General features: G+C 35.5%; 2 protein-coding genes across 3 annotated transcripts in view; one reads left to right on the top strand and one right to left on the bottom strand.

The window, feature by feature from the left end:
* abcc1 (ATP-binding cassette, sub-family C (CFTR/MRP), member 1) overlaps window positions 1–391 on the bottom strand; it is a 31684-nt gene extending 31293 nt beyond the window's left edge. For both annotated transcript variants that reach the window (XM_056453900.1, XM_056453899.1), the window contains exon 1: window positions 269–391. In XM_056453900.1, coding sequence (XP_056309875.1) covers window positions 269–316 — 48 coding nt within the window. In that variant the 5' untranslated portion in view covers window positions 317–391. The remainder of the gene's footprint in view (window positions 1–268) is intronic.
* Window positions 392–3473: 3082 nt separating this feature from the next.
* On the top strand, window positions 3474–26804 carry myh11b (myosin, heavy chain 11b, smooth muscle). Its single transcript, XM_056453898.1, has 41 exons — window positions 3474–3544; window positions 4657–5019; window positions 5840–5996; window positions 7200–7227; window positions 8801–8900; window positions 9954–10046; window positions 10133–10196; window positions 10302–10400; window positions 12585–12728; window positions 12810–12905; window positions 12997–13115; window positions 14181–14333; window positions 14427–14600; window positions 14709–14882; window positions 15129–15243; window positions 15360–15559; window positions 16001–16122; window positions 17219–17288; window positions 17396–17556; window positions 18807–18915; window positions 18982–19113; window positions 19198–19404; window positions 19617–19754; window positions 20810–20933; window positions 21022–21193; window positions 21286–21498; window positions 21576–21720; window positions 21884–22090; window positions 22189–22293; window positions 23243–23395; window positions 23505–23753; window positions 23827–24036; window positions 24167–24379; window positions 24502–24663; window positions 24738–24866; window positions 24946–25034; window positions 25113–25236; window positions 25315–25523; window positions 25600–25708; window positions 25787–25959; window positions 26119–26804. The coding sequence occupies exons 2-41, from the start codon at window positions 4681–4683 to the stop codon at window positions 26303–26305; spliced, it is 5967 nt and encodes a 1988-aa protein (XP_056309873.1). The 5' UTR covers window positions 3474–3544; window positions 4657–4680; the 3' UTR covers window positions 26306–26804.
* Window positions 26805–27673: the final 869 nt, after the last annotated feature.

Here is a 27673-nt window from a genome sequence, read left to right as displayed (position 1 = left end):
CGGCATTACTCAGTGTTTCAGCGCATTCAAAACAAACTAACCCGTACTCTTTACAAACATAACTGGTGCCGGGAATTTATATGACCCCCCAAAAGACCGTTTAATGCCGTCCAGGACGATCCAAATGCTGTCTAGGTAGTCAGCTCGCTATGTTTTGACACACAGCCATGCTGTGAAACAAAACCCCGGCGAACCCGGGCAATCTGTACAAAACAACATATCGTCGGAAAAATATAATTCGTGAAGGTAGAAATGTTTGTTTACTCACCCACAACGGATCAGAACCGTCTAAACTGCAAAAACTGTCAATACCCATTCGCCCCAGGAAAGGTCTAATTAAGTGTGCTGGGTTTACACTGCCGCCGTTTCATAACCACTGCTGTGTGTTATGGTGATGGGGAAAAGTGCCACACATGTGGTCACACATAGAGGGCGCTGCTGCTTCATCGATTTAACTACTGACGTAACGAACGTCACCCACGACAACATGACAAGTGGTTTTTAAATGGTAAAAAAACAAGTTAGGAAATTACCTAGGTTAAGTAAGTAGGCAATAATAATCTCACCAGCTTAAATATGTTAACTCAGCATATGCTCTAGCTTTTGATTAATTTGTTTTTTAACCCAGTATTTGTTTATAGTCTCCTTATAGTGTGTTTACATATTAAGTGCCCTATAAAATGTTTATTCATGAGTTGTTGAATTACATAAATTACATTTCAATATTTAATAAACTAAGTTAAAACAATAGTAAAATATAATAAAATTTTACAAATACAATACTAACAAAACATGTATACAAAAAACAACAACATTACACACCCGTATTAATACAACTGTTCTGTGTCAGTTAAATCAGGTGACTGTTGAAATTAAACATTTTTAACCCAAAACTGGTTGAGTTATTAAATAAAAAACCTAATAAAGGTTAAAAAATAACCCAACAAAGCACCAAATATTTAACCCAACTGATTGAGTTATTAAATAAATAACCTAATAAAGGTTAAAAAAAATAACCCAACAAATCACCAAATATGTTTGACTCAATCACTGGATTAAATAAATAACGTTTTTTAGAGTTTTTTGTTGTTGTTGTTGTTTTTGTTTTGAAAGCTAAACACTGACATACGTAAAGGCATAGTTCACCCAAAAATAAGCTTATTTACTCACTATTTACTCACCCTAAAGTGGTTCCAAACCTTTGAGTTCATTTTTCTGTTGAATAAAAAAAGAGGCTTTGAAGCTGAAAACTTGTAACCATTGTCTTCCATTGGAAAAACGAAGTGACTACTTTTTTGTCTCAAACTTAATCAGGTTTAGCACAAGTAAAAGGGTAAGTTCTTTCATTTTCCTTCAGCTTAGTTCTTTTATTCATCAGGGGTCACCACAACGGAATGAACCGCCAACTATTCCAGCATATGTTTTACACGGCGGATGCCCTTCCAGCCGCAACCCCCAACATGGAAAAACTTATATGAGGATATATGAAACCTATATGCAGAATTATACATATTTATGATAATATATATGCTGCATGTGTATATATGCCACATATAGGCAAAATTAAGTTGCATATACAGGTCATATAACTCTCCTGTGTTGCTTCTTTATATAAGCCCTATATGTACATACAAGATATGTCTCCTATATAGCTCATATCTCACTTTGGCAACTGTCATACATGATGCCTAGCTCATATTTTCTATTATCATGACAATAACTAGAACTAACTAAAAACAATGCAAAAAACAGATGTATGTGCGAACACTTGAAATTGGTATCACATGTATTTGGCATGTTATGGAATTTAACTATGGCAAATAAGTGAGAGGAGATGGAAAGCTATGAAGTCTACACGTTTGCCTGAAACATTTACAAGGTCAATTCTTTCTTGTATGAAGATAGTGGAAAAGAATGGTTTGTCTTTTTTATTTTGTTTCGTTTTTTTCTGTTTCGTTTTTTTTTTTTTTTTTTTTGCCTTATTTTTGTTCTTGTACTATATTTTTTCTTGTACTATTTGAGTGTTCTTAAGTAAATTAAAAAATTTAAATTTCTACATTTTATTTATGTTGTCTAGCAGTTATGGATTTTAATAATTTTACTAATATATAGGTAAACATATAGGTGAACATATATGTGCATATAACAGGAAAACGACCAATTTTAAATATGTCACATATATTAAAAACCTATATCAAAACCTATATTAAAACATATGTCTATATAGGTTATTTCCGTGTGGGCCAGTACTGGGAAACACCCATACACACTCAGTCACACAGATACACCATGTCTTTGGACTGTGGGGGGAAACCGAAGCACCCGGAGGAAACCCAGGTGAACACGGAGAGAACATTCAAACTCCACATAGAAACGCCAACTGACCCAACTGACCTTCTTGCTGTGAGGCAACAGCGCTAACCACTGAGCCACCCTGTCACCCGTAAAGGGTAAGTAAAATAGTAAGTTGGAGTAATAATGAGAGCAAATTTTCATTTTGGGGTGAACTATCCCTCTAAGGGTTCTTTTAATTATTTTTACTTTGGTTTGATTCATGGAATACAGTAGCAAAAATAGTATATTGACAGGATAGTTCAAACTGAAATTAAAACATCTCTAAATTTATTCACCCTCAGGCAATCCAAGATATACATAATTTTTTGGGAGAACAATACAGAGCATTTTAAGCTAAAACTGTGTTCCTTGATGATTCATATAATTAATATCAACAACAACTAACTCTTTAAGAGTAAAAAATAAACATATTTATGACTACTGATAATGAATTGAAGTCACATAAATTGTGAAAAACAGTCTGTGTGGGAACCTGAACATTATTTACTATATATTTATAAACTAGTTATATATATTCATGGTAAATACTATTTATTATTTATACATTTTTAATTCACAACGATACATGACGAATAATGACTCACAAATGAGCTGACACAAGTCAAATTCTAAAATTCAGCTGAAGGAAGCAAATCAGATACATCTGGAAAGACCTGCAGGTTGAGTAACTTGAGATCACGTTTTTGTAATGGCGTTTAAACTATTCATTTAAAAGTTAAAAAGTAAAGGAAAGACTTGTCATTCTAAATAAACTACAAGTGTAAACCTTAAAAATGATAAAATACCAATTATGAACTTGACCTTTAGAATTTTATACTAAAGTATTCTAACTTGTGTGTTGGTTAAATGCTCAACAGTTATCAGCTATACTTCCCAAGTTATACACAAATATTAAATAATGACTTCAGTGGAGGCACTTTGACACATACAGATAGCCATTTAGTGTTTAATGACCTGTACAAAGCTGCCTTTCAGAAGGAAAGCCTTGTCATTTGGGTAGGCAAATAGCCCTTGCAGTTTACTCTGATGAATTTGGCTGTAAGGTGGTCTGCTCCGCCCACCAAAGCCAAGGCTGTCCATAAATTAAGACTCGGATATTAATGAAGATCATGCAAGGCACTCATTTTCTGGATACTTCTCCAAGCACACACACTGACACTGCAAAACCAAGAAGAGGTTATCATATCACGTAAGTATTTATAATTTATATTTTTATAAGGCTATTGTGCATATTATATGCAGTGCTCAGCATAAATGTGTACCTTTAATAGTTTTTTTAATTATCATAATATCTAATTATACTAAATGAATACTTTTAGTGAAACATTTGTGCAAATCTGTTTTATTCAGGTGTTATTTTCGATTTAACCAAATCCAAAACCAAAGCTATTTTGAATAAATTATTTAAGATCGTTGTCCAAAAATGAATACACCTCATGAATATGTTTGTAAAATTGTAATTTACCAAATAATGAGTTATGCAACACTTCATTTAAATAAAAGAAAAAAAATATTGTTTTTAAGATGTTAAGAGACCAGTCTTATGTTACTGAATATAACTGTTTAATAAAACTGTTTTGTAAAAATGCAGCAATATATTTTGTTCATATTGACTAATAAATGGTTAAAATTTATATTTTAATTAATTTATAATCATTTATGCTGTGCACTGTTTAACATATAAATAGTATGTAATACTTCTATATACAACTTAATTCATAGGATGGGTTATTGTACAATATTCCTAAAGGAAAGACAAACATACTTTTTACTCTTAATTTTACATACCATTTTTAAATGTTGGAACTGTTGAAACATTTAAAAGTTTCATAAGAATTTCACGTTTCTGCAGTGTACGGTTATTTAAATATTTCAAAGATTACCAGAACACCTGTCATTTTTTCCTAATAGATTAAAATGTCCATGACAGGGACTGTAAAAGTCATGCAAAACAGAAAAGCTTGTAATTGGAAAGCATCACTGGACACACTCCATATAAGGAATGATCATGGGCCATTCATTATTGACTTTCAACAGGTTTACAGCTGTAGAGCACAAGTGACCCATGAATGGCAAAGATATCACTACGGTTTGCCTAATTAGATTATAAAATAAGGCCAAATGTTTGCACACCCATCCCAGTGTCAAATACAGACACATGATAAAACATCTTTATGTTTCTAAAATCATCTGAATAACTTGTTTCACACTGGAGGAACATCATTCCTGATTGATTATCTTCAGTGTAAAACATTCACATATCAAATAAAGTCAAATAATGAATTGACTTTTTAACCGCAGAATAACTCACAAGACTTCTTCAAGATGACCATGCAGCAGGACGACGACAGCAACAAGTTCCTTTTCCTGGACAGTGAGTTCAAAAACAGTGGCGTGGCTCAGGCTGACTGGTCCACCAGAAAGATGGTGTGGATTCCCTCAGAAAGGGATGGTTTTCAGTCGGCCAGCATTAAAGAAGAGACGGGGAATGAGGTGGTGGTGGAGCTGGACAACGGGCAGAAGGTGACCGTCAGCAAAGACGACATTCAGAAGATGAACCCACCCAAATTCAACAAGGTTGAAGACATGGCTGCCCTGACCTGCCTGAATGAGGCTTCAGTGCTGCACAACCTCAGGGAGAGGTACTTCTCAGGCCTCATTTATGTAAGTGCATTCAATAATCACCATGTACAGACAGCTAAACTGCAGGAGTGATTACACAGGGGACATGAATTTAGCTTTGCTCCAACAATGAAAACTGAAAAACAGAGTTAGTATCACATCTGATTTAAGATCAATCTAATTTTTCCCATTTAGTTTTAGAGGTTTGTTATAAACAAATATAAAAGTGAACCTGAAAATGTCAAATATGAATGATTGATGGATTCATTTGAAAAAATTATGTAAATTCTCTCTGTGTTTGAGTAAGCTGATAATATTGTTTTGATTATATGAAGGTCTGATTACATTTCTTTCCATTTTAAAATAAAATAATATTGTTGTCTATCGTCAGAAATGTATGTTTTCATTAGTTATGAATGAAAATCAGGTTTATTCCATCAAGTATTTCTTTCTTATGTCTCCTGATGTTAAAACATTGATTTAGTGTAGTAGAAGGTCTTTTCAAGAAAAACATTGAAAGCTGTATGAAAACATGATACTTTTTATGTTGTTTTGACCAATGTTTTTGACAACAACGACAAGATTTTTTTATTTAAATTTACATTTTGGAAGAAATCATTATCAATTGGATATCATCAGTAGTTTAGTAGAACAAAAAAAATATGCTTGAACAAAACAACAACTTGTAAATCCAGAAACCTGAATATTTGGTGGACTCTTAATTTCCCAAAGCTGTACATTAGAAAGTGCATCAAATATATTAAAAATGTCTAATGACGTCTAATTAAGACCAGTTTTTTGTGCTAGAATACATTTTAAATATTGCATCATGTTTTTGATATGTATCTGGTCAACTCTCCAGACATATTCAGGCCTCTTCTGTGTGGTGATCAACCCTTATAAGATGCTGCCCATCTACTCTGAGAAGATCATTGAGATGTACAAGGGGAAGAAGCGTCATGAGGTTCCTCCACACATCTACTCTGTCACTGATAATGCCTACAGGAACATGCTGCAAGGTGACGGATAGCTTTCACTCATTGAATGCACGCTTCTACATTCAAAATATTACCTTCGCTACTTGTTCAAACTACTTATTTAAAATAGTTGAAACAACACAATTCTTAATTTTGGGAGGACAAGTTAATTGTTTTATGTCACGCTCCACTTAAATTAGCAAAAATTATTAAGTTAACTTAATCTATTTGTGTTTGGATAACATGAAAGAATCGTGTAAAACCCAACATATTCTACAGTTTAGTAAATGAATAGGCTTAATTAAAGTGTTCTACAAAATGGAAAAATTAATCTTACACAACAGAAAGCTGTGCACTGAAAAAAAGATGATAATTTTAAGATTTTATCACTTTGATTATGAATGTTTTGTAGACATAACAATTTGTTTTTAGAAGTTGTACAGTCAATAAGAACATTTAACTATAACTTGAAAGTTGAATTAACTACTAAAATTAGACTAAAATGCATGCTGAAATTGCAAAAGTAACATCAAGTACAGCTTATATTTTATTATCATTTAGTCGGCTAATTAGCGAAAGCAATCATAAGCATTTATTACTTAATTGTCTTTATTTTATTAGACGTGAACCTTGGTTTAATCAAAATATGAAGTAATTCCTGCTATTGACTGCACTGTAAAAAATCCTGGTTGCCTTAAATTTTTAAGCTGAATCAAATTAACCTTATGAGTCAATTGAACTTATAATATGTTAAACTGACTTAAAACAGCTTGTGTAACTTATCAAATTAAGTTAGAATGTTACAATGGCCTAAAAACATTTGATTCCCAAAAGTGTCTTTTTCAACGTGGCTGTTTGCGTACTGCATATATTCAATGACAAAATTGTAAAAATGATCCATGTTAGGATAGTGATTCAGTCCAGCTATGTACTGGAGCATGGGCACCGCACATCGCACCGTCGGCACAACAGCCATCAGAATCACCATACATGGGGCCTTACTAAAACTTTAAACAGCTATTTTTAGAAAGATGAACTGAAGTTAATCTCACCATGCAATCAGTTTCGCATACGTACAATTTAGGAGGCAGGAAGCTCCAGTGAACAATAAGTTTGTGTTAGGACAGGCTGGCCCCTTGTTAATCTTCCTCAGGTTCTTAACTGTGACAATTCAAGCATTTCTTGCCCTGTCCATGTACTGTACTAGTTCAGACGTTTCAGGGTTTTGTTTTTCTTTCTCCACAGAGCGTGAGGACCAGTCTATCCTCTGCACGTGAGTTTTAAAATACTTTTTTTTTGCTCCATATACATTGTAAATAAAAAAACCTTACAACCTCATTTTTTTAGTTGAATCACATTATTTTTTTCTAGTCATCTCAACTTACGAAAGTCAAACTGACAAAAAATATTAGGTTAAGCTTTGTATAACTTTAAAAAGTGTATTCACTTTTGTTGTGATGGCTTTTTGGAATATTATTTTTTATATTAAACTTTTGATCTATTATTTTTTTATTATCATCACTGAGAACTTTTCAGACTTAATCACACTTTCTGTGAAGCATGTACACTGTAAAAAAATCCCGGTTGTCTTAAATTTTTAAGCTGAATCAAAATAACCTTATGAGTCCATTGAACTTGTATTATGTTAAACTGACTTAAAACAGCTTGCACAACTTATTTTTATAAATAATTATATAACAATATTATATTTAAAAAATATATATTATAATAAATATATAATTATTTGTTAAATGAGAACATGAATAACTTAGTTTAATAAGTTCCAATAACCTAAAAACATATGCTATCATGACTAATTGATTATAAAAAATTTTACCTAAAGTGATAATTACCCAAAGCATATGCCATCATTTACTCAACCTTCACTTGTCACAAAACCAGTTTGACATTCTTCTTCTGTTGAACACAAAATACGATTTTTTTGTAAATGCTGGAAACCGGTAATGTCAATATGTGAAGCTATGGAATAAATAATCATTATAACTTGGTTAAAATAATTAATTTTGTTACAGTTATTCATGAATTGATACAAAACATCATTTATAAGGAATTATACACGCACAATTTAATAAAAAGTTTAATACTTTAATCACTGTTAATAAAAAAATTAAGACTTTTAGCTCAATAAACTACTAATTTGGTGCTTATTAATAGTAGATAGTAGTTAGGTATTGGGTAGGATTAGGGGTGTAGAATAAGACCATACTTTTTAAGCAAACAACCAATATCTAAATATAAATATACTGTATATTCATTCATTCATTCATTTTCTTTTTGGCTTAGTCCCTTTATTAATCATGGGTGAACCATGGGTTAATCATGGAATGAACCAAAAACTTATTCAGTATTTGTTTTGCGCAGCGGATGCCCTTCCAGCCGCAACCCAACACTGGGATACTACATATTTATTTTAAATGATAAAATAGTATTAAATATCTAAATATAGGCCGGTAATAAGCCAGTAATTAACAGTTGGAAGCTGGGAACTGTAAAGTGTCACCATTCACTTACAGTGAATTATAACCACAGGCTTCATTGAAAGTTTTACCAACTCACCTTTAAGTGGTAAAGCATTTAAACTCATTTTACACAAGGGTCCATTGTGTCTTTGAAGTGGCATTCAGTAACGATATAATCAGCCGAACAATTTGCAAGAGTTTTTGCAAGAGATTTTGACTGGTCAAACATTACGCAGGCCATAAAATTATACTCATTTATGTCATTATACTGTGTGTGCAAAGCAGCCTTGAATGTAAATTATTATCACTTATTATGCAAATCTTCTGTGATGTAATGTGAGCTGATCAGTAATGTGTGTTTAATAGCGGTGAGTCTGGTGCAGGCAAAACCGAAAATACCAAAAAAGTCATCCAGTACCTGGCGGTTGTGGCATCATCACATAAAGGAAAGAAAGAGGTCACTTCTGTGAGTTCATCTGTTTGATATATAATACCTCATGCAGGATCTGTTACTGTAAGATGGGTTCTGCATGTTCTTAATTGCTGTTTAGATTTTGATAACAGTGCAGTGTTTGATTAACATAATTGTCACATCTTTGATGTAGGATACAAGCTCTTCAGCACCAAACAAGGTATGTTTGAATGTTACATGGCAAAGTACTTTAATCCTGTAGTATATAAGCTTTTGCATGATTTTTTTGTTATTTTGGTGGCTGGACATACATAAAACAAAATGCAACTAATGCATTCTCTGCAATCATGTGCAGGATACGCAGATCTGAAGACATTAAAGACACTATAATTTTTAGATATTTTAAACTGAATCAAACTCAATTTTTTCCTTTTCATTTTTCTAAATGTCTTCTTTTGGCTTTGTTTAGCAACAAAAAGGATCCCAGCTGGCATTTGTAAGTATATATAAAGCATCATACATGACCAAGACATTTTAGTTTCTTTAGTGCATCGAAGACAAGTAATGCAGCATGCTTTCTTAATTAAATTATAATTTCATGACACAGAAGTTTATTTTTAAGGATTATTTAGAATATTTTTTTGCTACTGTCCATTAAGACTCGACGTTTCATTTTTACACGAATATACATTTAACTGAATGATTGCATTATTATTTACACTTATTGTACATTATTCTTATCATATTATACAATTTATTAATATAATCTATTTTATATTATATTATGGTATATTATATTATGGTATATTATATTATGGTATATTATATTATATTATATTATATTATATTATATTATATTATATTATATTATATTATATTATGGTATATTATATTATGGTATATTATATTATAATATAATATATTATATTATATTACATTATATTATATTATGGTTTATTATATTATATTATATTATATTATATTATATTATATTATATTATATTATATTATATTATATTATATTATATTATATTATATTGAGATTTATACATCATCTGAAAGTAAAAGTACACTTCATTAATTGGTTGATTGAATGTATTGATTCAGGGAGAGCTTGAGAAGCAACTCCTGCAGGCCAATCCCATTCTGGAGGCTTTTGGAAATGCAAAGACCATCAAAAATGATAATTCTTCAAGATTTGTAAGTTTACACTTCATTGCTTCAATACTGAATATTTGCTGATAACCTTTATAACCAACTAATAAAAAATGTTCTTAAATTCTCAGGGTAAATTTATCAAAATCAACTTTGACAACACCGGCTACATTGTTGGAGCAAACATTGAAACCTGTATCCTAATAATCTCTTTTACTTTATAAATTGTATATTAACTATCAGACTTACAACAGTAAATCATAGAGCCAAACACTCTCACCTTAACATCTCTGAATCCAGATCTCCTGGAAAAGTCTCGCTGTATCCGACAGGCCAAAATCGAGAGATCCTTCCATATCTTCTACTATATGGTGGCTGGAGCCAAAGACAAAGTGCGAGGTGAGGACTAGCATTAGTGTTTAACATAACTACTATTTCTAGCACATTCTTGTGGAAGTATATGGCCTGATTTGGTCAGTTTATTAGCTAATTTTATTTTAAAAAAACATATGGTGCATTTACTTTCTGCTTTCCATGTATAAAATGATGCGTGGAAAATATGCAAATGACGTAAAAGGGCTCATATTTGGATTTCATTTAAATTAAATGTGTGATATTGCAAAAACTGTCCTTTTTAACCATTGAAATTTCATATATGTACAGTACATATGTTCAGCCAGTTATGTGGTCCAAGATTGAGTTGTCGTGGATCTGACCTTTGAACATCACCTGTTCCACAATGCACAATTTTTGTATATATATATATATATTAGTTGCATATATGACATATTTTATATATGTGAAATCCATGTCATTTGCAAATATGACCCAGGATTACCAAAACAAGTCATTAGTTACATTTTTGGGAAATTGAGATTTATGTATTACCTGTAAGCTGAATAAGTAGGACACTATTTGGCCAAGACTTTGAGGGTTCCGAAAACACCTAAATATTAAGAAAATCACCTTTAAAGTTGTCCAAATTAAGTTCTAACCACTGCATATGTAGCAGAGGCCATAGTCCTTAGCCTCCTTGTTAGAGCAACTGACTCCTATGCGGAAGGGCGCCGGTTCGATCCCAGCTCAGAGCAGACTGGGTGATGTAGGACCAGCAGAGTTGCGTTGGTGCCGTGACCCGGATGGGAGGTTTAGGGGAGAGTGTAGCAGAGGCCAGCTAGTGAAGTGCTGTGCAAGTAAACCTCACTCCTCTGACCTCTAAAGGTGCTCTAGCAACAGACGCTAGAGGCCATGGTCTTCAGCCTCCTTGTTAGAGCAACCGACTCACATGTGGAAGGTCGTAGGGCTGGTTGGGTGGTGTAAGACCGGCGAGGTTACACATATTTCTAGTAAAAATTGTATATACAGTTGATGTCAGAATTATTAACCCCCTGCATTATTAGCCCCACCTGTTTATTTTTTCCCCAATTTCTGTTTAACGGAGAGAAGATTTTTTTTCAACACATTTCTAAATAGATATTTTTCAAGACACTTCTATACAGCTTACAGTGATATTTAAAGGCTTAACTGGGTTAATTAGGTTAACTAGGCAGGTTAGGGAAATTAGGCAAGTTATTGTATAATGATGGTTTGTTCTGTAGAAAATATAGAAATATAGCTTAAAGGGGCTAATAATTTTGTCCTTAAAATGGTTTAAAAATAATTAAAACTGCTTTTATTCTATTTAAATAAAACAAATAAGACTTTCTCCAGAAGAAAAAATATTATCTGACATACTGTGAAAATGTCCTTGCTCTGTGGCAAATACTTAAAAAAAAATAAATAAATAAAATAAAAATTTATTTATTTATATATTTATATATATATATATATATATATATATATATATATATATATATATATATATATATATATTTATATATATATATATATATATATATATATATATATATATATATATATATATATATATATATATATATATATATATATATATTTATTCAAAGGGAGGCTAATAATTCTTATTCTACAACTGTATAATTATCCTCTTAAGGCCCAAGGTGTTTTTTTACATGCATTATTTTTATTTCTCTTTGCTATTTGGACTTATTGGAACCTAATTAGAATAAAATCTAAGTATCATCTTTTGATACGATGTACTTTTAAAGAAAAATGATGTCCATATATGTGGACTCGTGGTTCAAATTTACATAAAACACTTTTCCCTGATTTTTTTTTATGCATATTTAACATAAAACTTTTTTTTTTAACTTGCTTTGACTATTGCATTTTTTCCCTATTTCAGACAGTTAAAAATAGGGTTTGGGACATTTAATATGCTGCAAAACAGTTGCAGGATGACACTGTGTGTCTGTAACAAAATATAAAAATTTTCAAAATGTGTTCATAGAAGAAGATCTTTACTTAATATCCTGATGTTTTTGGCATAAGCAATCATTTTGTTTCATACAATATATTTTTGCTCTTCCTATAATATGGTTTTGTGGTTCAGGGCCACATATATTTCCATATATCAGATTTCTAGGTGGGTTGAAAATAAGTGATATTTAATTGCCGTCTGCATTTCAGACATAGCAGTAACAGTCTTTTTTTTTTCTTCCACAGAGGAGCTCTTGCTAGAGGACTTTGCTAACTACCGTTTCTTGGTGGCTGGACATGTCCAGGTTCAAAACCAGCAAGATGACGAGATGTTTGAGGAGACTCTTGAGGCCATGGAGGTTCTGGGCTTCAACGAGGAGGAACGAATAGGTGTCTAAATTATATTTAACGGTCACAAATGTACATCTTGCCTGTTTATGTTGCTTACATAAAGTGTTTTGCTTTTTAAAGGCATGTTTAAAGTCTGTTCTACTGTGCTGCAACTTGGCAATATTGAGTTCAAAGCAGAGAAAAACCAAGAGCAGGCCAGTATGCCAGACAACACAGGTAAACAGATGGATTAATCTGCAATTTTGCTCTTATCCTGAACCAGACTAAAATAAAAATGCTCATGTGTTGCATTAAATGTACTCGCCAGCTGCACAGAAAGTGTGCCATCTGCAGGGGATTAATGTGACTGACTTTACCAAAGCCATGCTCACTCCTAAAATCAAAGTGGGCCGAGAGCTGGTGCAGAAGGCACAGACCAAAGAACAGGTGCATTACCTTTCACCCTACACCGGTATACTGGCATAAACTTCAATTTCTGTTCCATGCATAACATTATGCCGCTTTCAAATTTTTGATAGACCTACTTTTTTCAGGCTCCTCCTAGAATACGAAAAATTATGTCATATTTACTCACACTTCACTTGTCAAATTTGTTTCGTTTTTCTGCTAAAAAATGTTGGAAATTGGTAACCATTGACTTCCATAGTATTTTTTTCCTACTATGGAAAGTCAATGGTTACTGGTTTCCAACATTCTTCAAACTGCCTTCTTTTATGTTAAAAAAAAACAAACAAAAAAATGATAAAAGGTTTGGAGACGCCTGGGGAAGAGTAAATAATGAGTATATTTTCTTTTTTGGCTGAACTATCTCAATTGTTAACTATTAGAGTTGTTAGCTATTAACTCAATTGTTTTCTATATCCACAAAAAGCTATCAAATTACATCAAATTATTTAGAAGATCAAAATAATAAGAAAGTTTTAATCAAAGTGTCATAGAACTTCATACTGAAGTCATTCTGAATAAATATTACAGTGCTAAACATCACCCACAACTTTACAGATGATCGCCGCGATACTAATTTTGGCCACCAGAGGATAATAAATCCTTTAAGAACACTTTAAAGGCTTCATAAATTAAGATTGATTGTAGTTTTAAAAGACATATTGATTCATAGTTAGTTTGTTAATTTTTCAAAGCATAAAAGGTTTTTTTTATGGTGAAAAGGGGTTCTTTAGATGATTAAAATGTTCTTCATAATAATGGTTTTACATCAGGGGTTTGTTCTGTAGGCAATTGGGGGGGAAATATTTATAAATAATATATTACAATATTGACAATAATATTGAATATATGATTTTTATTCCAGCCAATCTAAAAGAAAAAACAATTTCTCCAGAAGAAAAATACAATAGGAAATACTGTGTTTAAAAATTCCTTGCTCTTTTAAATATAATTTTGGAGATAATTGAAAAGAATTAAAATTGCACAGGAAGGAAAAAACCACTGTATAAAAATGTTCATTCATATAATATAATGTCCATCTACCAGGCTGACTTTGCAGTGGAAGCCTTGGCTAAGGCCATGTATGATCGTTTGTTTCGCTGGATCTTGGGCCGTGTCAACAAGGCTCTCGATAAAACGAAGCGTCAGGGAGCCTCATTTATAGGCATCCTAGACATTGCCGGTTTTGAGATTTTTGAGGTGAGTGAAATAAGCATTAATTGCCTTTAGGAGCACCTTACAAAACCAAAAAAATGAACTTTAAAAACTTCTCTTTTTTGTATTTTCTCACAGGATAACTCATTCGAGCAGCTGTGCATTAACTACACCAACGAGAAACTGCAACAGCTCTTCAATCACACCATGTTCATCCTGGAGCAGGAGGAGTACAAGAAGGAAGGCATCGAGTGGAGCTTCATTGACTTTGGTCTGGACCTCCAGCCCTGCATTGAGCTCATTGAGAGACCAGTTAGTTTATGACCAACACCATTCAAACAGATTAAGTTTATAAAGTCTACCTTTGAAAACTGGTGAAAGTTACTCAGTCATGATGTTTCTATTGGTTTTCTCTTACAGAACAATCCTCCAGGTATTCTTGCACTGCTTGATGAGGAGTGCTGGTTTCCGAAGGCAACAGATGTTTCTTTTGTTGAGAAACTCACAAACACTCACTCAAGCCACTGCAAATTCTCCAAACCCAAGAATCTGAAGGAGAAGACTTTCTTCACCGTGCAACACTATGCTGGCAAGGTAATTCTATCTACTCTACCAGTCAAACTGTTATATTGCTCAAAATGACAGGAAATGTGTTGATAATGGGACAAAAGATTTCTATTTCACATGCAGTTCTTGAATTCACAACAGAATCCTGAAAAAATTCTGTCTATCTAATGAGTATCTATCAGTATCATTTTGAACAAAGACGTTTAAAGCAGATGAAGTGGGAAAACAGCATAGATAGAGTTTGTGTAATAGTAATGATTTCATTTGATTTAGGTGGACTATAATGCCACATCATGGTTGACTAAAAACATGGACCCACTCAATGACAACGTCACAGCATTGCTGAGCAACTCATCCAGTGCTTTTATTCAGGACATCTGGAAAGATGGTGAGTCTTTGCCTGAATAATTAATAATAAGGATTGATCAAGTCTGCTTGAGAAGCAGAAGAGAGTCCTTCACATTATTAAAATGTATCTTGTAATAAATGCCTGTGTTTCCACAGTGGACCGTGTGGTGGGTTTGGAAACCATGGCTAAGATGGCCAAGTCTGACAGCTCAGCTCCTGCTGCTTCCAAGTCCAAGAAAGGCATGTTCCGCACTGTCGGGCAGCTGTACAAAGAGTCCCTCGGCAAACTCATGACCACTCTACATAACACTCAACCAAACTTTGTGCGCTGTATCATTCCCAACCATGAGAAAAGGGTATGCCACAGCAATCATCCTATAATATGTATGTTGGCCGAATAAGCTCAAACACACTGCAAGTTAAGAATACACATGCATGGTTCAAATCTACTGTACAACTTTGTCTTCTTCAAAGAGCAGATATGTATATTGACACACTGCAAGATCTGTTTGACAAGACAACACAAGCAAAAACAGATATGTGTGGCAAATAACACAGACAACAAAAAGTAACAAATCTGTCTGCTTCCTGTTTAGTCAATGGAGTTGTTGGAGATCTAAAAGTGTTTGTTCATTCGAATGTCCTGGTTGTTCCTTGTTGTTTGTGTATGCAGCCGACTCTAAATGGAAGCAGCCAGATTCATCACTTTTTGGAGACTCCTGACACATTTGGTCTGCACTGATGAAGTGTGTTGTTGTATTTGAAAAAAACAAAAAAAAAAACATTTCTATCCCCAGGCTGGCAAGATAGATGCCCATCTTGTTCTAGAGCAGCTGAGCTGTAATGGTGTACTAGAAGGGATCCGCATCTGTCGCCAGGGCTTCCCCAATCGCATCGTCTTTCATGAGTTTCGCCAGCGGTGAGTCATTTTTGAAACACACTTTTGTAGACATGAATGTCTCTAAGGTCATGCTTTGATGACTTATTTAATTAATTAAAATGTTGATATCAATAGTAAAATTCCTAATATCAACAATTCAATTTTTGATATCTGGAATGGTATTTTCCTTAGTTTCGCTAATCATTCAAATGTAATTGTTGATAGCAAGAATTAAATTCGTGCTAGTTGAAATGTCATTTCTGATAATAACATTTCTGAGCTAAACAGAACTGAACTTAAACACTACAAACTGAACTACAATGTTCCTATTTACTATGACCTTTTATGTGAAGCTGCTTTGACACAATCTACATTGTATAAGCGCTATACAAATAAAGGTGAATTGAAATGAATTGAAATCAATAATTGTATTGCTACTAGTTAAAATTGTAGATATCATATATTCATATATATCAGAAATGTTCTTCCAGTTATCAGAAATCATAAATGTAACATGTTGAAGTACATTTACAGATGTCAATTTACATTTCTAATTTTTACTAGTAGCAATTCAATTGTTGATATAGAGAACAGACATTTGCACTAGAGTAGTCACTTGCAACTGATATCAGAAATAAAGGCCTCTAAACTGTATATTAAAATATAGTGACCAAATTCAATTGCCGATATCAAGAATGATCATTTTAACTAGTGAATATGAATTGTTGATATTAAGAATTAACAATTTTACTAGTGGAAATGTAATTCCTGATATAAACCATTTAATTCTTGATATCAAAATATTAATTATTGATGTCAGGAATAAAATGTTTGATATCAAGAATTAATAGATGATATCAACAATCAGCATTTTTGATATAAAGAACCATTTCTGCAAATGATGACATCATTGGTGATATAGAAAACTAACATTGTTAGTAGTTTAAATGTAATTGTTAGATCAACAGTCAGCATTTTTGATATCCTGAATCATTGATATCAATAAGTCATTCTAAAAATTAATAAAAATCAAAATGATGTGCCTACATTACATGTCAATAAACTTTAGACTTAGAGCATTAGTAGGCACTTAAGTTAGGGTTTGTAGAATAAATTTATATGAATAATTTTCTAGCTATGAGGTTCTTGCTGCCGGTGCCATTCCTAAAGGCTTCATGGATGGAAAACAAGCCTGTACACTTATGGTGAGTTGAGCAAAATATTTTATTTTACTCTACTGGCAGGGACCATGTAAACGCCACATTAACCTCTTACTCTTGATGAAAATTTCTCCCTATTTTTTGATCATCAGATTAAACATCTAGACTTGGACCCCAACCTGTACCGGATTGGTTTGAGCAAGATATTCTTCCGCACAGGAGTGTTGGCACAGCTGGAGGAAGAGCGAGACCTGAAACTGACTGATATTATAATCGCCTTCCAGGCCCAGGCCCGTGGCTTTCTTGGCAGAAAGTGAGTTCTTGATATGCACATATTCTCCCCGAAAATTGTGTAATCTACAGGAATTTTAGTTATAAAGTTTTTACCATGGTAGTTAAATTTTCTTTTTTGTTTTTTTTACAAAATAATCATCCTCATCTATAATTGCACTGTAATGGCTTTACTGAATGAGTTAGTTAGCGTCATTGTAAATATTGAAATATATATTTAAAAAAAAAATCAAATTTGCAATTACCAAATTGTCTGACTCTGGCTTTCAGAGGGTTTCAGTCATTTTAGAGTAAAGTTTGCCACAGTCATATCTCCCTGCAGCCCAAGACTGATTGCTCATTGAAGTGTAACAGGGCTGCACCTAGTTAGTATCTGGATGTAAACCACATGGGAAAACTAGGTTGTTGTCGGAAGTGGTGTTAGTAAGGTCAGCAGGAGGCGCTCAACCTGCGGTCGGTGTGAGTCTTAATACCCCAGTATAGTGAAAGGGATACTATACTCTCAGTGAGCACTGTCCTTCAGAAAATACGTTAAAGCAAGATCCTGACTCTTTGTGGTCATTTAAAATCCCATGGCACTTCTCATAGAGTAGGGGTGTAACCCGGTGTCTTGGCCAAATTCCCTCCATCAGCCCTTATCCATCATGGCCTCCCACTCATCCCCATCCACCGAATTGGCTCTATCACCGTCTCTCCACTCCACCAATAGCTGGTGTTTGGTGAGGGCACTGCTGCCTTTGTCCAGTGGCTGCCGTCGCATCATCCAAGTGGATGCTGCACACTGGTGGTGGTGTGGAGAGACCCTCCCTCATGATTGTAAAGCGCTTTGGGTGTATGTCCTTACGCAATAAATGTTCTATATAAATACAATATTAAAATAAAGTTTGATTGCCAGTTAAATAGGGTTCTCTGATAATAAAATGAATTTACAACAAGATCCCAGATTAAGATCAATAACTTCGAGAAATCTGAAAGTTTTCATTTATTTTGATCTGTGGTGGTTTTCAAATTTCTCATTCATGTTTTTTGTTCTTCAGAACTGCCTAACTAACTTATGAAAGATGTTTAAAACTGCTCATTCACTTCTGGTTGATTGGTTTAAAAACAGGACTTAGCAGTAACCTCAAAACATTTAGGCCATTCTCCACCTCGATCTTCACTATATATCAGTCATCATCTACTTGAAGATTCTTCCACTGTATTCACAGTAATCATTTTATCAAAATGTCACAGTGCAAGTTTGAAGTAAATCTAAAACCTGTAAATTTACAGGGCATTCAGCAACAAACAAAAGCAGCTGACAGCAATGAAAGTGCTTCAGAGGAACTGTGCCGTTTATCTGACACTCAGGAACTGGCAGTGGTGGAGACTTTTTACTAAAGTAAGTGTTAAACTCAGCTCCACATATCCATGTATGCTTAAATACTCAGTGTATGTTTTCTTTTAGGTCAAACCCCTGCTTCAGGTGACTCGTCAAGAAGAGGAGATGAATCAGATAGAAGAGGAGCTTCAGAAAGCCAAAGAAATTGCCCAGAAGTCTGAAACTGAACTAAAGGAGATCACACAGAAGCACGACCAGGTCAAGTCAAAACAATATGTGACACAACTCAGCCTTAAATAGATTAAATATGCACTTACTAGCTGAAGCATTTACTCAAACCAGGTTGTGGAGGAGAGGAATAAGCTGCAGGCCAAGCTTCAGGAGGAAGCAGAACTGTACGCAGAGTCTGAGGAGGTCAGGTTACGGCTGGAGACCAAGAAGCAAGAGCTGGAAGAGGTGCTGCATGATATGGAGGCTCGACTTGAGGAAGAGGAGGAACGGAGTCAGGCTTTTCAGCAAGAGAAAGGGAATTTGCAACGGAAACTTAAGGTTAAATAGTGGTTACTTATGGCAAACCATAGAACAAGAAGAATTTAATGAGTGAGACTGTAATTTGTCGAAAAAATATAACCAAATTGTAATTATTTTTATTGTTTGAACTAAAAAAAGATGAATAACAATAGTAATAATGATGCTTAAGCAATAGTTATACTAATACTTATTATTAGTTTAACTTTAATTCAGTAATTGTTTGTGTTTAGGAGTTAGAAAACCATTTGGCAGAACAAGATGCCACCAGACAGAAGCTTCAGTTGGAAAGTGGCGCTGCCGATGGAAAGATTAAGAAACTTGAGGAGGATGTCCTTATAATGGAGGATCAGAAGAGCAAGTTGCAAAAGGTTTGTATTAAATTTGACCATTTTTATTTAGATCATTATCGTCTCTGTGTGGAAAACAAATATTAGATATGAACAACAGAGGTTTTACTAATTGGCACTCCTACCAACATTAACCAGTGTAAAGACTTTAAACTCTGTTGATAATCTCCAAGTGTCTCCCTCTACCCAGATGTGCAACCTTACGGTACTTTCTGATGCACAGCTCAGTTTTAACTCACACTTCCCACACTTGACAAAAATAGCCTTCTTTTACCTACGTAACATTGCGCGGATTAGACCTTATCTATCACGGCTTGATGCGGAATATCCATGCCTTTATCACATCACGTCTTGATTTCTGTAACTCACTCTTCGGGGGCCTACCAACAAGCGCTCTTATTTTTTTATATATAATTATTTTTTAGAGGTTTTTAACCTTTAATGGATAGAATAGTGCAGAGAATTGACAGGAAATAGTTGGGAGCAGAGAGAGAGAAAGGGTCGGCAAAAGACCGAGCCAGGAATAGAACTCGGGTCGCCGTAAGCACCATGGTGCTATATGTCAGCGCACTTAACCACTAGGCTATTGGCGCAGACACCAAGCTCTCTTAGACGTTTACAGTATATTCAAAATTCAACACCTCACCAACTTAACCGACTTCCTGTTAAGTCACACGTATTGATTTTAGACCTTGATTTTAACATATTGAGCAGTGCATGGGCTAGCACCTGACTACATTTGTGGCCTGGTAACTCTCGCCACTCCCACCCACAGATTCGTTCTGCATTTGTACTTACCCTGTATCAGGCACGCTGTAAACGTAAGACCGTGGGTGGTAAAGCTTTTTCGTACAGTGCGCCTAAGCTATGGAATGGTCTACCCATCAGCATCAGGAATGCCGCATCTCTGTTTTAAGAAACCTCTCAAGACCTTTTAACAGTTGCTTTTAATTTAGGTTGATTATTCTTGTCAATTTAATCATTCAATTTTATTGTCTTATTGTGGTGTTTTTGCTGTTAAAATTATTATTATTATAATTATTTTTAACAATATAGCTGTTGTTTTGCGCTTTTAGGAGAAGCAACAGTTAGAGGAGCGGTTAGCTGACTTTAGCTCCAACCTTGCTGAGGAGGAAGAAAAATCCAAAAACCTGACAAAACTAAAGGCTAAACATGAATCTATGATTTCAGATCTTGAAGGTGTTTTGTTGTTTTTTTTAATCATCTACATTATTAAATAATATTGTCAATATCTTGAAACCACTATCATTACTGTGTGCCTGTGTAGTTCGAATGAAGAAGGAAGAGAAGAGTCGTCAGGATGTAGAGAAAGCAAAACGTAAACTGGAAACTGAGCATAGTGATCTACAGGAACAAATGAAGAACCTGCAGACCCTGATAGCAGAGCTTAAGACACAACAAGCCAGAAGTGAAGTGGAAATTCAAGACCTTCAAGCAAGGTGCATTGTTACTCACCCCATAAATAGCATTCCAAAGATATTGTTTCACTGCTCAATGTAAACTGTAACCAGACAATCTGTATATCACCCAGTGTGGAAGCAGAATCAACCCAAAAGAGCAATGCTCTGAAAAAGATTCACGAAATGGAAGGACTTCTTTCAGAGCTGCAAGATGAGCTTGAAGCTGAACAAGGGGCTGGTAGAAAGTCAGAAAAGGCCAGAAAGGAGTTGGAAGAAGAGTTGTCAGCCTTGAGGACTGAACTGGAGGACTCACTAGACACCACAGCTGTGCAGCAAGAGCTAAGGTGATTACTTCAATAGCATTAACATTTCAGCAACATGATCCCTCCAATATATCATAGATTTTGTGTTTGTTGAGCAGGGCTAAGAGAGAGCAGGAGGTGGCCATGTTGAAGAAGCTGGTAGAAGATGAAGGCCGGAGCCATGAGGCTCAAGTGCATGAGCTGAAACAAAAACATGCTCAGGCTGTAGATGAACTTAGTCAGCAGCTAGACCAATCCAAACGGGTGAGAAAACTGCTTAACATTGTCAAAAGATTACAGTACATAAGCAATAACTGTTGAGTTCCTGGGTACAAGCTTGTGGTTTTCTTCATTTGCAAGTTCACTTTGGGTATAAGCATCTGCAAAATGATTAAATATAAGCAATGGGTCTAATCTTGAAACACAGGCCAAAGCCAATGTGGAGAAGGCAAAACAAGCCCTTGAGAAGGAGGTTGGAGACCTAAATGGAAACCTTCGCTCACTGAGTAATGCGAAGCAGGATTTGGAGCAGAAGAAGAAAAAGGTAGAGACCCAGCTTGCTGACCTTCAGACTCGTTTCAATGAAAGCGAGAGAAAAAGGGAGGAGCTTGGAGATGCGGTGTCTAAACTTAATGTGAGTTTTATGTTCAGATTGATTGAACAGTATGGTAAAAACAAACCATTGTTTATGTACAGGCATATTCAATTAACACGTCTTGCGAACTTTTTTAGACTGAGTATAACAATGTGAACAGCATCCTCAATGAGGCAGAGAGCAAGAACATCAAACTGAGTAAAGATGTTGTCAGCCTCAACTCACAGCTCCAAGATGCACAGGTACTGTTTAACCACAAGCAACTAGCTTTTAGATTTTCATTCTTTGTGCACGACAAATCCCAGAGATCAGCAGATTCTGAAATACTTTGACCAACCCTGTATGGCACTGACAATCATCCTAAGTTTAATGTCACTTCAAGAGTTTACACTTAGCTGATGATTAATTATGAAGTGTATTTGGTATGATGTCCGGGGAGAGTGCCCTGAGCTCATACGTTCCTCGAGCCTGAGATTCCCTTCCTTTCCGTGAGTTTGAGATCAAGTAGACCTTGAGAACTCCCCTGCTGTTTATGGCTAAAGACAAATTAGGAATTGCTATGGAGAGATGTACTGCTGACTAAGAGCTCATCTGTGGTGCCAATTTGGTTTAGTCAATTCACTAATGTCGCATGCCTTTGGACGTTGGGAGGAAACCGGGGAACCCGGGGGAAAACCACGCACGCACAGGGAGAACATGTAAACTCCACACAGAAATGTCAACTGGCCTGATAAGGACTTGAGCCAGTGACATTCTTGCTGTGAGGCAACAGTGCTAACCACTGGGTCGCCAGGAGTAGGGGGGAGGAGTAGGAGTGGATTCTTTAAGGTGAAGATCAATTATAATCATGTGATCCTCTCGAAATTGGTTTATGAATAAACTTCACTTAAAATTCCTTTTTCTTACTCATTCTCATGCTCAGTTTAACATTTAGCAAATCATCTTCACCACATATAAATATACAAACGTACTGATTTGAATTTTGGTTTAGCAAGAAGTACATAATAATGTCCCTGGTGAGTGAAGCTGCCTTTATATTTTGAAACGGGAGACCCTCAGAGCGAGATCATCATAATGTTGAGTCATGCGTTTTGAAAACCTCTTATTTAAAATGGAGTAAACGCCATGAGGTTATGACGCATATTTTAAGATGAACATGATTGATGATGTTTTGCCTGTCCTCCTATTTAGGAAATACTTGCTGAGGAGACACGTCAAAAACTTAACTTTTCCACTCGACTCCGTCAAATGGAGGATGAACGAAATAGTCTTCTGGAACAAATAGAGGAAGAGGCAGAAGCCAGAAGGAATGTGGAGAGACATGTCTCTAGTCTTAACACACAGGTCAGTCTCTCACATTCGCAATGAACTTCTCCGAATATTTTTGAAAAGCATCTTAGAAAATGTACAAATAGAGCAAAAAAGCTGAGCTAAAAATGTGTTTCCATTACAGTTGTCGGAGGCAAAGAAGAGGCTGGATGAGTACTCCAGCAATTTCCAAATGCTTGAAGAAAGCAAGAGACGGCTACAGAGGGATCTGGAGGCCACTAAAGGAGAATTAGAGGAGAAAACTGCAAGCTATGACAAGTCAGAGAAGACCAAGAACCATCTTCAACAAGAGCTGGATGATGTCCTGGTGGACCTAGACAACCAGAGGCAGCTGGTTTCAAATATGGAGAAGAAACAACGGAAATTTGACCAGGTAGCATTTCTGCTATAATCTGTACATTTCCTCAGTAAAATTACAGCTGCTCAATTACTTTTTTCTCTTTAAGATGCTTGCTGATGAGAAGACCATCTCCAGCAAATATTCTCAGGAGCGTGACTGCGCAGAGGCAGAGGCACGAGAGAAGGAGACGAAATGTTTGGCTCTAACTCGAGCACTGGAGGAATCCCAAGGTTCATTACGAGAGTTAGAGAAACTTAACAAGACACTTCGCACTGATATGGAAGACCTGATCAGTTCAAAGGACACAGGCAGAAATGTGGGTTGCATTTTATGGCAGAATTAAAATTGGAGAGTAGTTCATTGTAAATGTGACGCTGTACAGTAGTCATTTGAAGAAAGATTATTAAATGTTAACAATATTACAAATTTATAAACATTTATGAAAGGTCCATGAGCTAGAGAAGGCCAAACGTGCACTGGAGGCTCAAGTGGAAGAGATGACAATTCAGATGGAGGAGCTTGAGGATGAATTACAAACTGCAGAGGATGCGAAGCTCCATTTGGAAGTCAATATGCAGGCCCTCAAAGTCCAAATACAAAGAGACATGCAAGGCAGAGAGGAGCAAAGTGAAGAGAAGAGGAAACAACTCCTCAAGCAGGTGTAGATGAATTTCTTTCTAGGTCCTTTTGAATCCGAGTTGCACTTGTAGATTCCTTCCCTTTATTCATTAAGCAATAGCAAGAGATCTTTTCTTTTATTATGTACTCACTTGACACACAGGTCCGTGAGCTTGAGACTGAGCTAGAAGATGAGCAGAAGACGAGGACTTCCTTGGCTGCTGCCAAGAAGAAACTGGAAGGGGATTTGCAGGACCTTGAAGACCAGGTTGATGTAAACAGCAGAGCGAGGGATGAGGCCATTAAACAACTCCGCAAGATTCAGGTCAGAAAGATAACCCTTCAAATTCTTACAATTTCCCAAGCCATTCCCACCAGCCTTTATCCTCCCCATGACAGACTCAAATGAAAGACTACCAGAGGGAGCTAGAAGATGCTCGAGCATCCCACAAGGAAGTTCTTTCCGATGCTAGAGAATGTGAGCGAAAGGCCAGAGCCATGGAGGCCGAAATCTTACACTTGCATGAGGTATACATGATGCCACATGTTTTTACTGCAATGGGCTTAAATTTCTTCCCATACAACTGCAATATCAATCACTTTATAGGAGCTTGCTACAGCAGAGAAAGCTCGCAAACATGCTGAAAGGGAGAGGGATGAGATAGCAGGGGAGATGGCAAGTGGCTCATTCGGAAAGTAAGTTGAGAGTTAGTATTAGTGAATGGGGAAAATTAAATATAAACTACTGAACATGCAATAATTGCCCACTGATAGATCCAGTACGTCTGACGAGAAACGTCGTCTGGAATCTAAGATCCAACATTTGGAAGAGGAGCTTGATGATGAACAGGCAACCACAGAGACGCTTAATGAGAGACTACGAAGAAGTGTGCAGGAGGTAACTAGTTTTCGTTAATCACTTTAAGGCAGTTAATGTTCAAGTTGATAAAACAGATCTATTTTAATCTATAACCAGGTGGACCAGCTGACCAATGAGCTGCATACTGAACGCTCCAATGCTCAGAGGATGGAGAGTGGCTGGCAGCAGATGGAGAGGCAGAACAAAGAGCTCAGGGCCAAGCTGCTTGAGATGGAGGGACAAGTCAAGTCCAAGCAACGGTCCACTGTAGCTGCCCTAGAGTCAAAGTTACAACAAACAGAGGACCAACTGGACCATGAGAGCAGGTGAGATCATCAGCATTAAGCTGGATTTGGCTGTAAAGACAAAGTAGGCCCAACTAAAATCTTTTTCTTGCTTTAGAGAGAGACAAGCAATTGCAAAGGCCATGCGCCAAAAAGACAAGAAACTAAAGGAGATGATGAATCAGGCAGAGGATGAACGGAAACAGATGGAGCAGTATAAGGACCAGGTATAAAGGATTCATGTAAAGCATTTGAGGCCCTATGTTCTATTCTGACAAATCTAATAGACAATGTATATGTTAAAGGCTGAGAAAGCAAATCTTCGAGCAAGGCAGCTGAAGATGCAGATGGAGGAGAGTGATGAAGAGTCTCAGCGTGCTACTGCAGCTCGGCGTAAACTTCAAAAAGAGCTGAATGAGGCCATCGAGGCCAACGATGCCCTGAGCAGAGAAGTCTCCTCACTCAGGAGCAAACTCAGGTTGTTCTGAAGTGACTCCTTTTTATTATGTATGTGATACCCACATTTCATTGGCATTCTCTGTATTGTACAAAAATATGAAATCAGTGAGATAGACAAGCACTTTTGAAAGTGGTATTTGGAGGTGAGTGGATTCTTAGTATCCTTTATGTTCCTCAGGCGTGGCAGTGACTCATCTTTCAGCACTCCATTAAGGCGCAGCGGTGGCGGAAGCTTTAGAAAAACACGCAGAACCATGATGGAAACGTCTGAGATCCCAGAAGATGGGGGTCCATCTGCTACTCCTGTGTGTCAACCTGGGGAACTTCAGATGGAGTCGATCAACAGCACCCAGGATAACGACTAAGAAAACCGAATTCCTTCTCACTTCATGTTTTCTGCTATTTCTGTATAATTTATTCTTATTCAATCTTGATCATCTCCTAAAAAGGAGGCTTGGTACTTAAGTCTGTTCTTCATGGATTCAAACTAATTAAAAATGGTGTGCGCATGCAGGGTTATACAAGCAAGCAAAAAGTACCATGACAAGCCTCCATGCATTTTGGGCACATACCATCATAATATAATGGTTCATTAACTCTTTAGCACTATTGACCTTATTCTGCAATACGGAAGTGTGCTTGTTTTTGCGAATGTTTTAGTATTTCTGACTCAGTTGCCTATGGGAGAAATGACTAGGAATAATAGAGAGAATTTTTGAGTTCATTGCTTCTCTGGCTATGTCATGGCATGGTCACGGCTATGCTATGTCAAGTTTACCACATTTTATAAATATCACTTTTCTATGATTATGATGAACAGCATGATAAATACACAAGATAAAAATACATAAATAAAAATAATGATAATATATAAGATAAAAAAATAAAACTGTTTTTTAAGGTTTACTTTTAATAAAAATTGTACAATTTTAAAAGGATTCATTTTTAAAAATATTTCATCTTAAGTCTCTCCAGATAAAAAAAAAAAAAGTGTCTGATAACAGTAAAAATAGGGCATCAAACTGTTAAAGTTTGGTTTCTGTTGCAATAGACATTTTGGGGGTTCTTTTTCCTTTTAGTGAATGTTCATGCGTGAATCTTGTGTGTCTAATATAGCATCTTCTGTGAACAATCTAATTATATCTTAAGTAAAATATCAATTGGATTTTCTTCCTATTTCTGGCTTGTCATTTGTAAAGAATATAGCCTTTTATTAGTGGCTTTAAATCCAAAGGTAGGATTTTGCACTCTTTTATCTTTCCTATTAGGGCTGTTTTAGCGGCTTTGACTAGGAATAATAAACAGCAGAAAACGGCCAAACTACTTGCTCTACAAACAAGTGCGTTTCATGACTAATACATAAAAAGTAGAAGAATATAAATAATAAATAAAAAAATACCAGTTTGCAACATCAAGCAGAACAACAAGCCATTTTAATGTATAATAATCAATGGAAGTTAATGAGACCAGACGTCTCGAGCCAAAAAGATTCCAACGGCTGCGCCTGCTCAAATATGAAGAATAAGGTCAATAGTGTATCTCCAGATATCATAAAGTACTGCCACACTGTCCCATGGGTATGTTTTTTTTATTTAACAATGTAATTCACTGCTACAAAATGGCCTGATCTTGAGGTTTGTGCATTTGGGAAAAACAAGTGTTGAACATCACGCTTACAGAGTTCTTCAAGTCCCAGGAGTAAGCAACTTTTCTTTTAGTGCCTACATTTTAAC

The sequence above is a fragment of the Danio aesculapii genome, chromosome 3 (genome assembly GCF_903798145.1).
Source record: "Danio aesculapii chromosome 3, fDanAes4.1, whole genome shotgun sequence".
In the NCBI taxonomy this organism is placed as follows: Eukaryota; Metazoa; Chordata; class Actinopteri; order Cypriniformes; family Danionidae; genus Danio; species Danio aesculapii.
The sequence above is the reverse complement of the archived record's forward strand: the minus strand, read 5'-3'. Positions and strand labels throughout refer to the sequence as shown.

Excerpts from the sequence above, each read along its gene's own strand:
- myh11b (XM_056453898.1), top strand. The coding sequence starts at position 4,681 with ATGACCATGCAGCAGGACGACGACAGCAACAAGTTCCTTTTCCTGGAC. Across the intron at positions 22,294-23,242 it reads CACAGCTCCAAGATGCACAG|GAAATACTTGCTGAGGAGAC; the intron begins GTACTGTTTAAC and ends CCTCCTATTTAG. Across the intron at positions 23,754-23,826 it reads AACAACGGAAATTTGACCAG|ATGCTTGCTGATGAGAAGAC; the intron begins GTAGCATTTCTG and ends TTTCTCTTTAAG.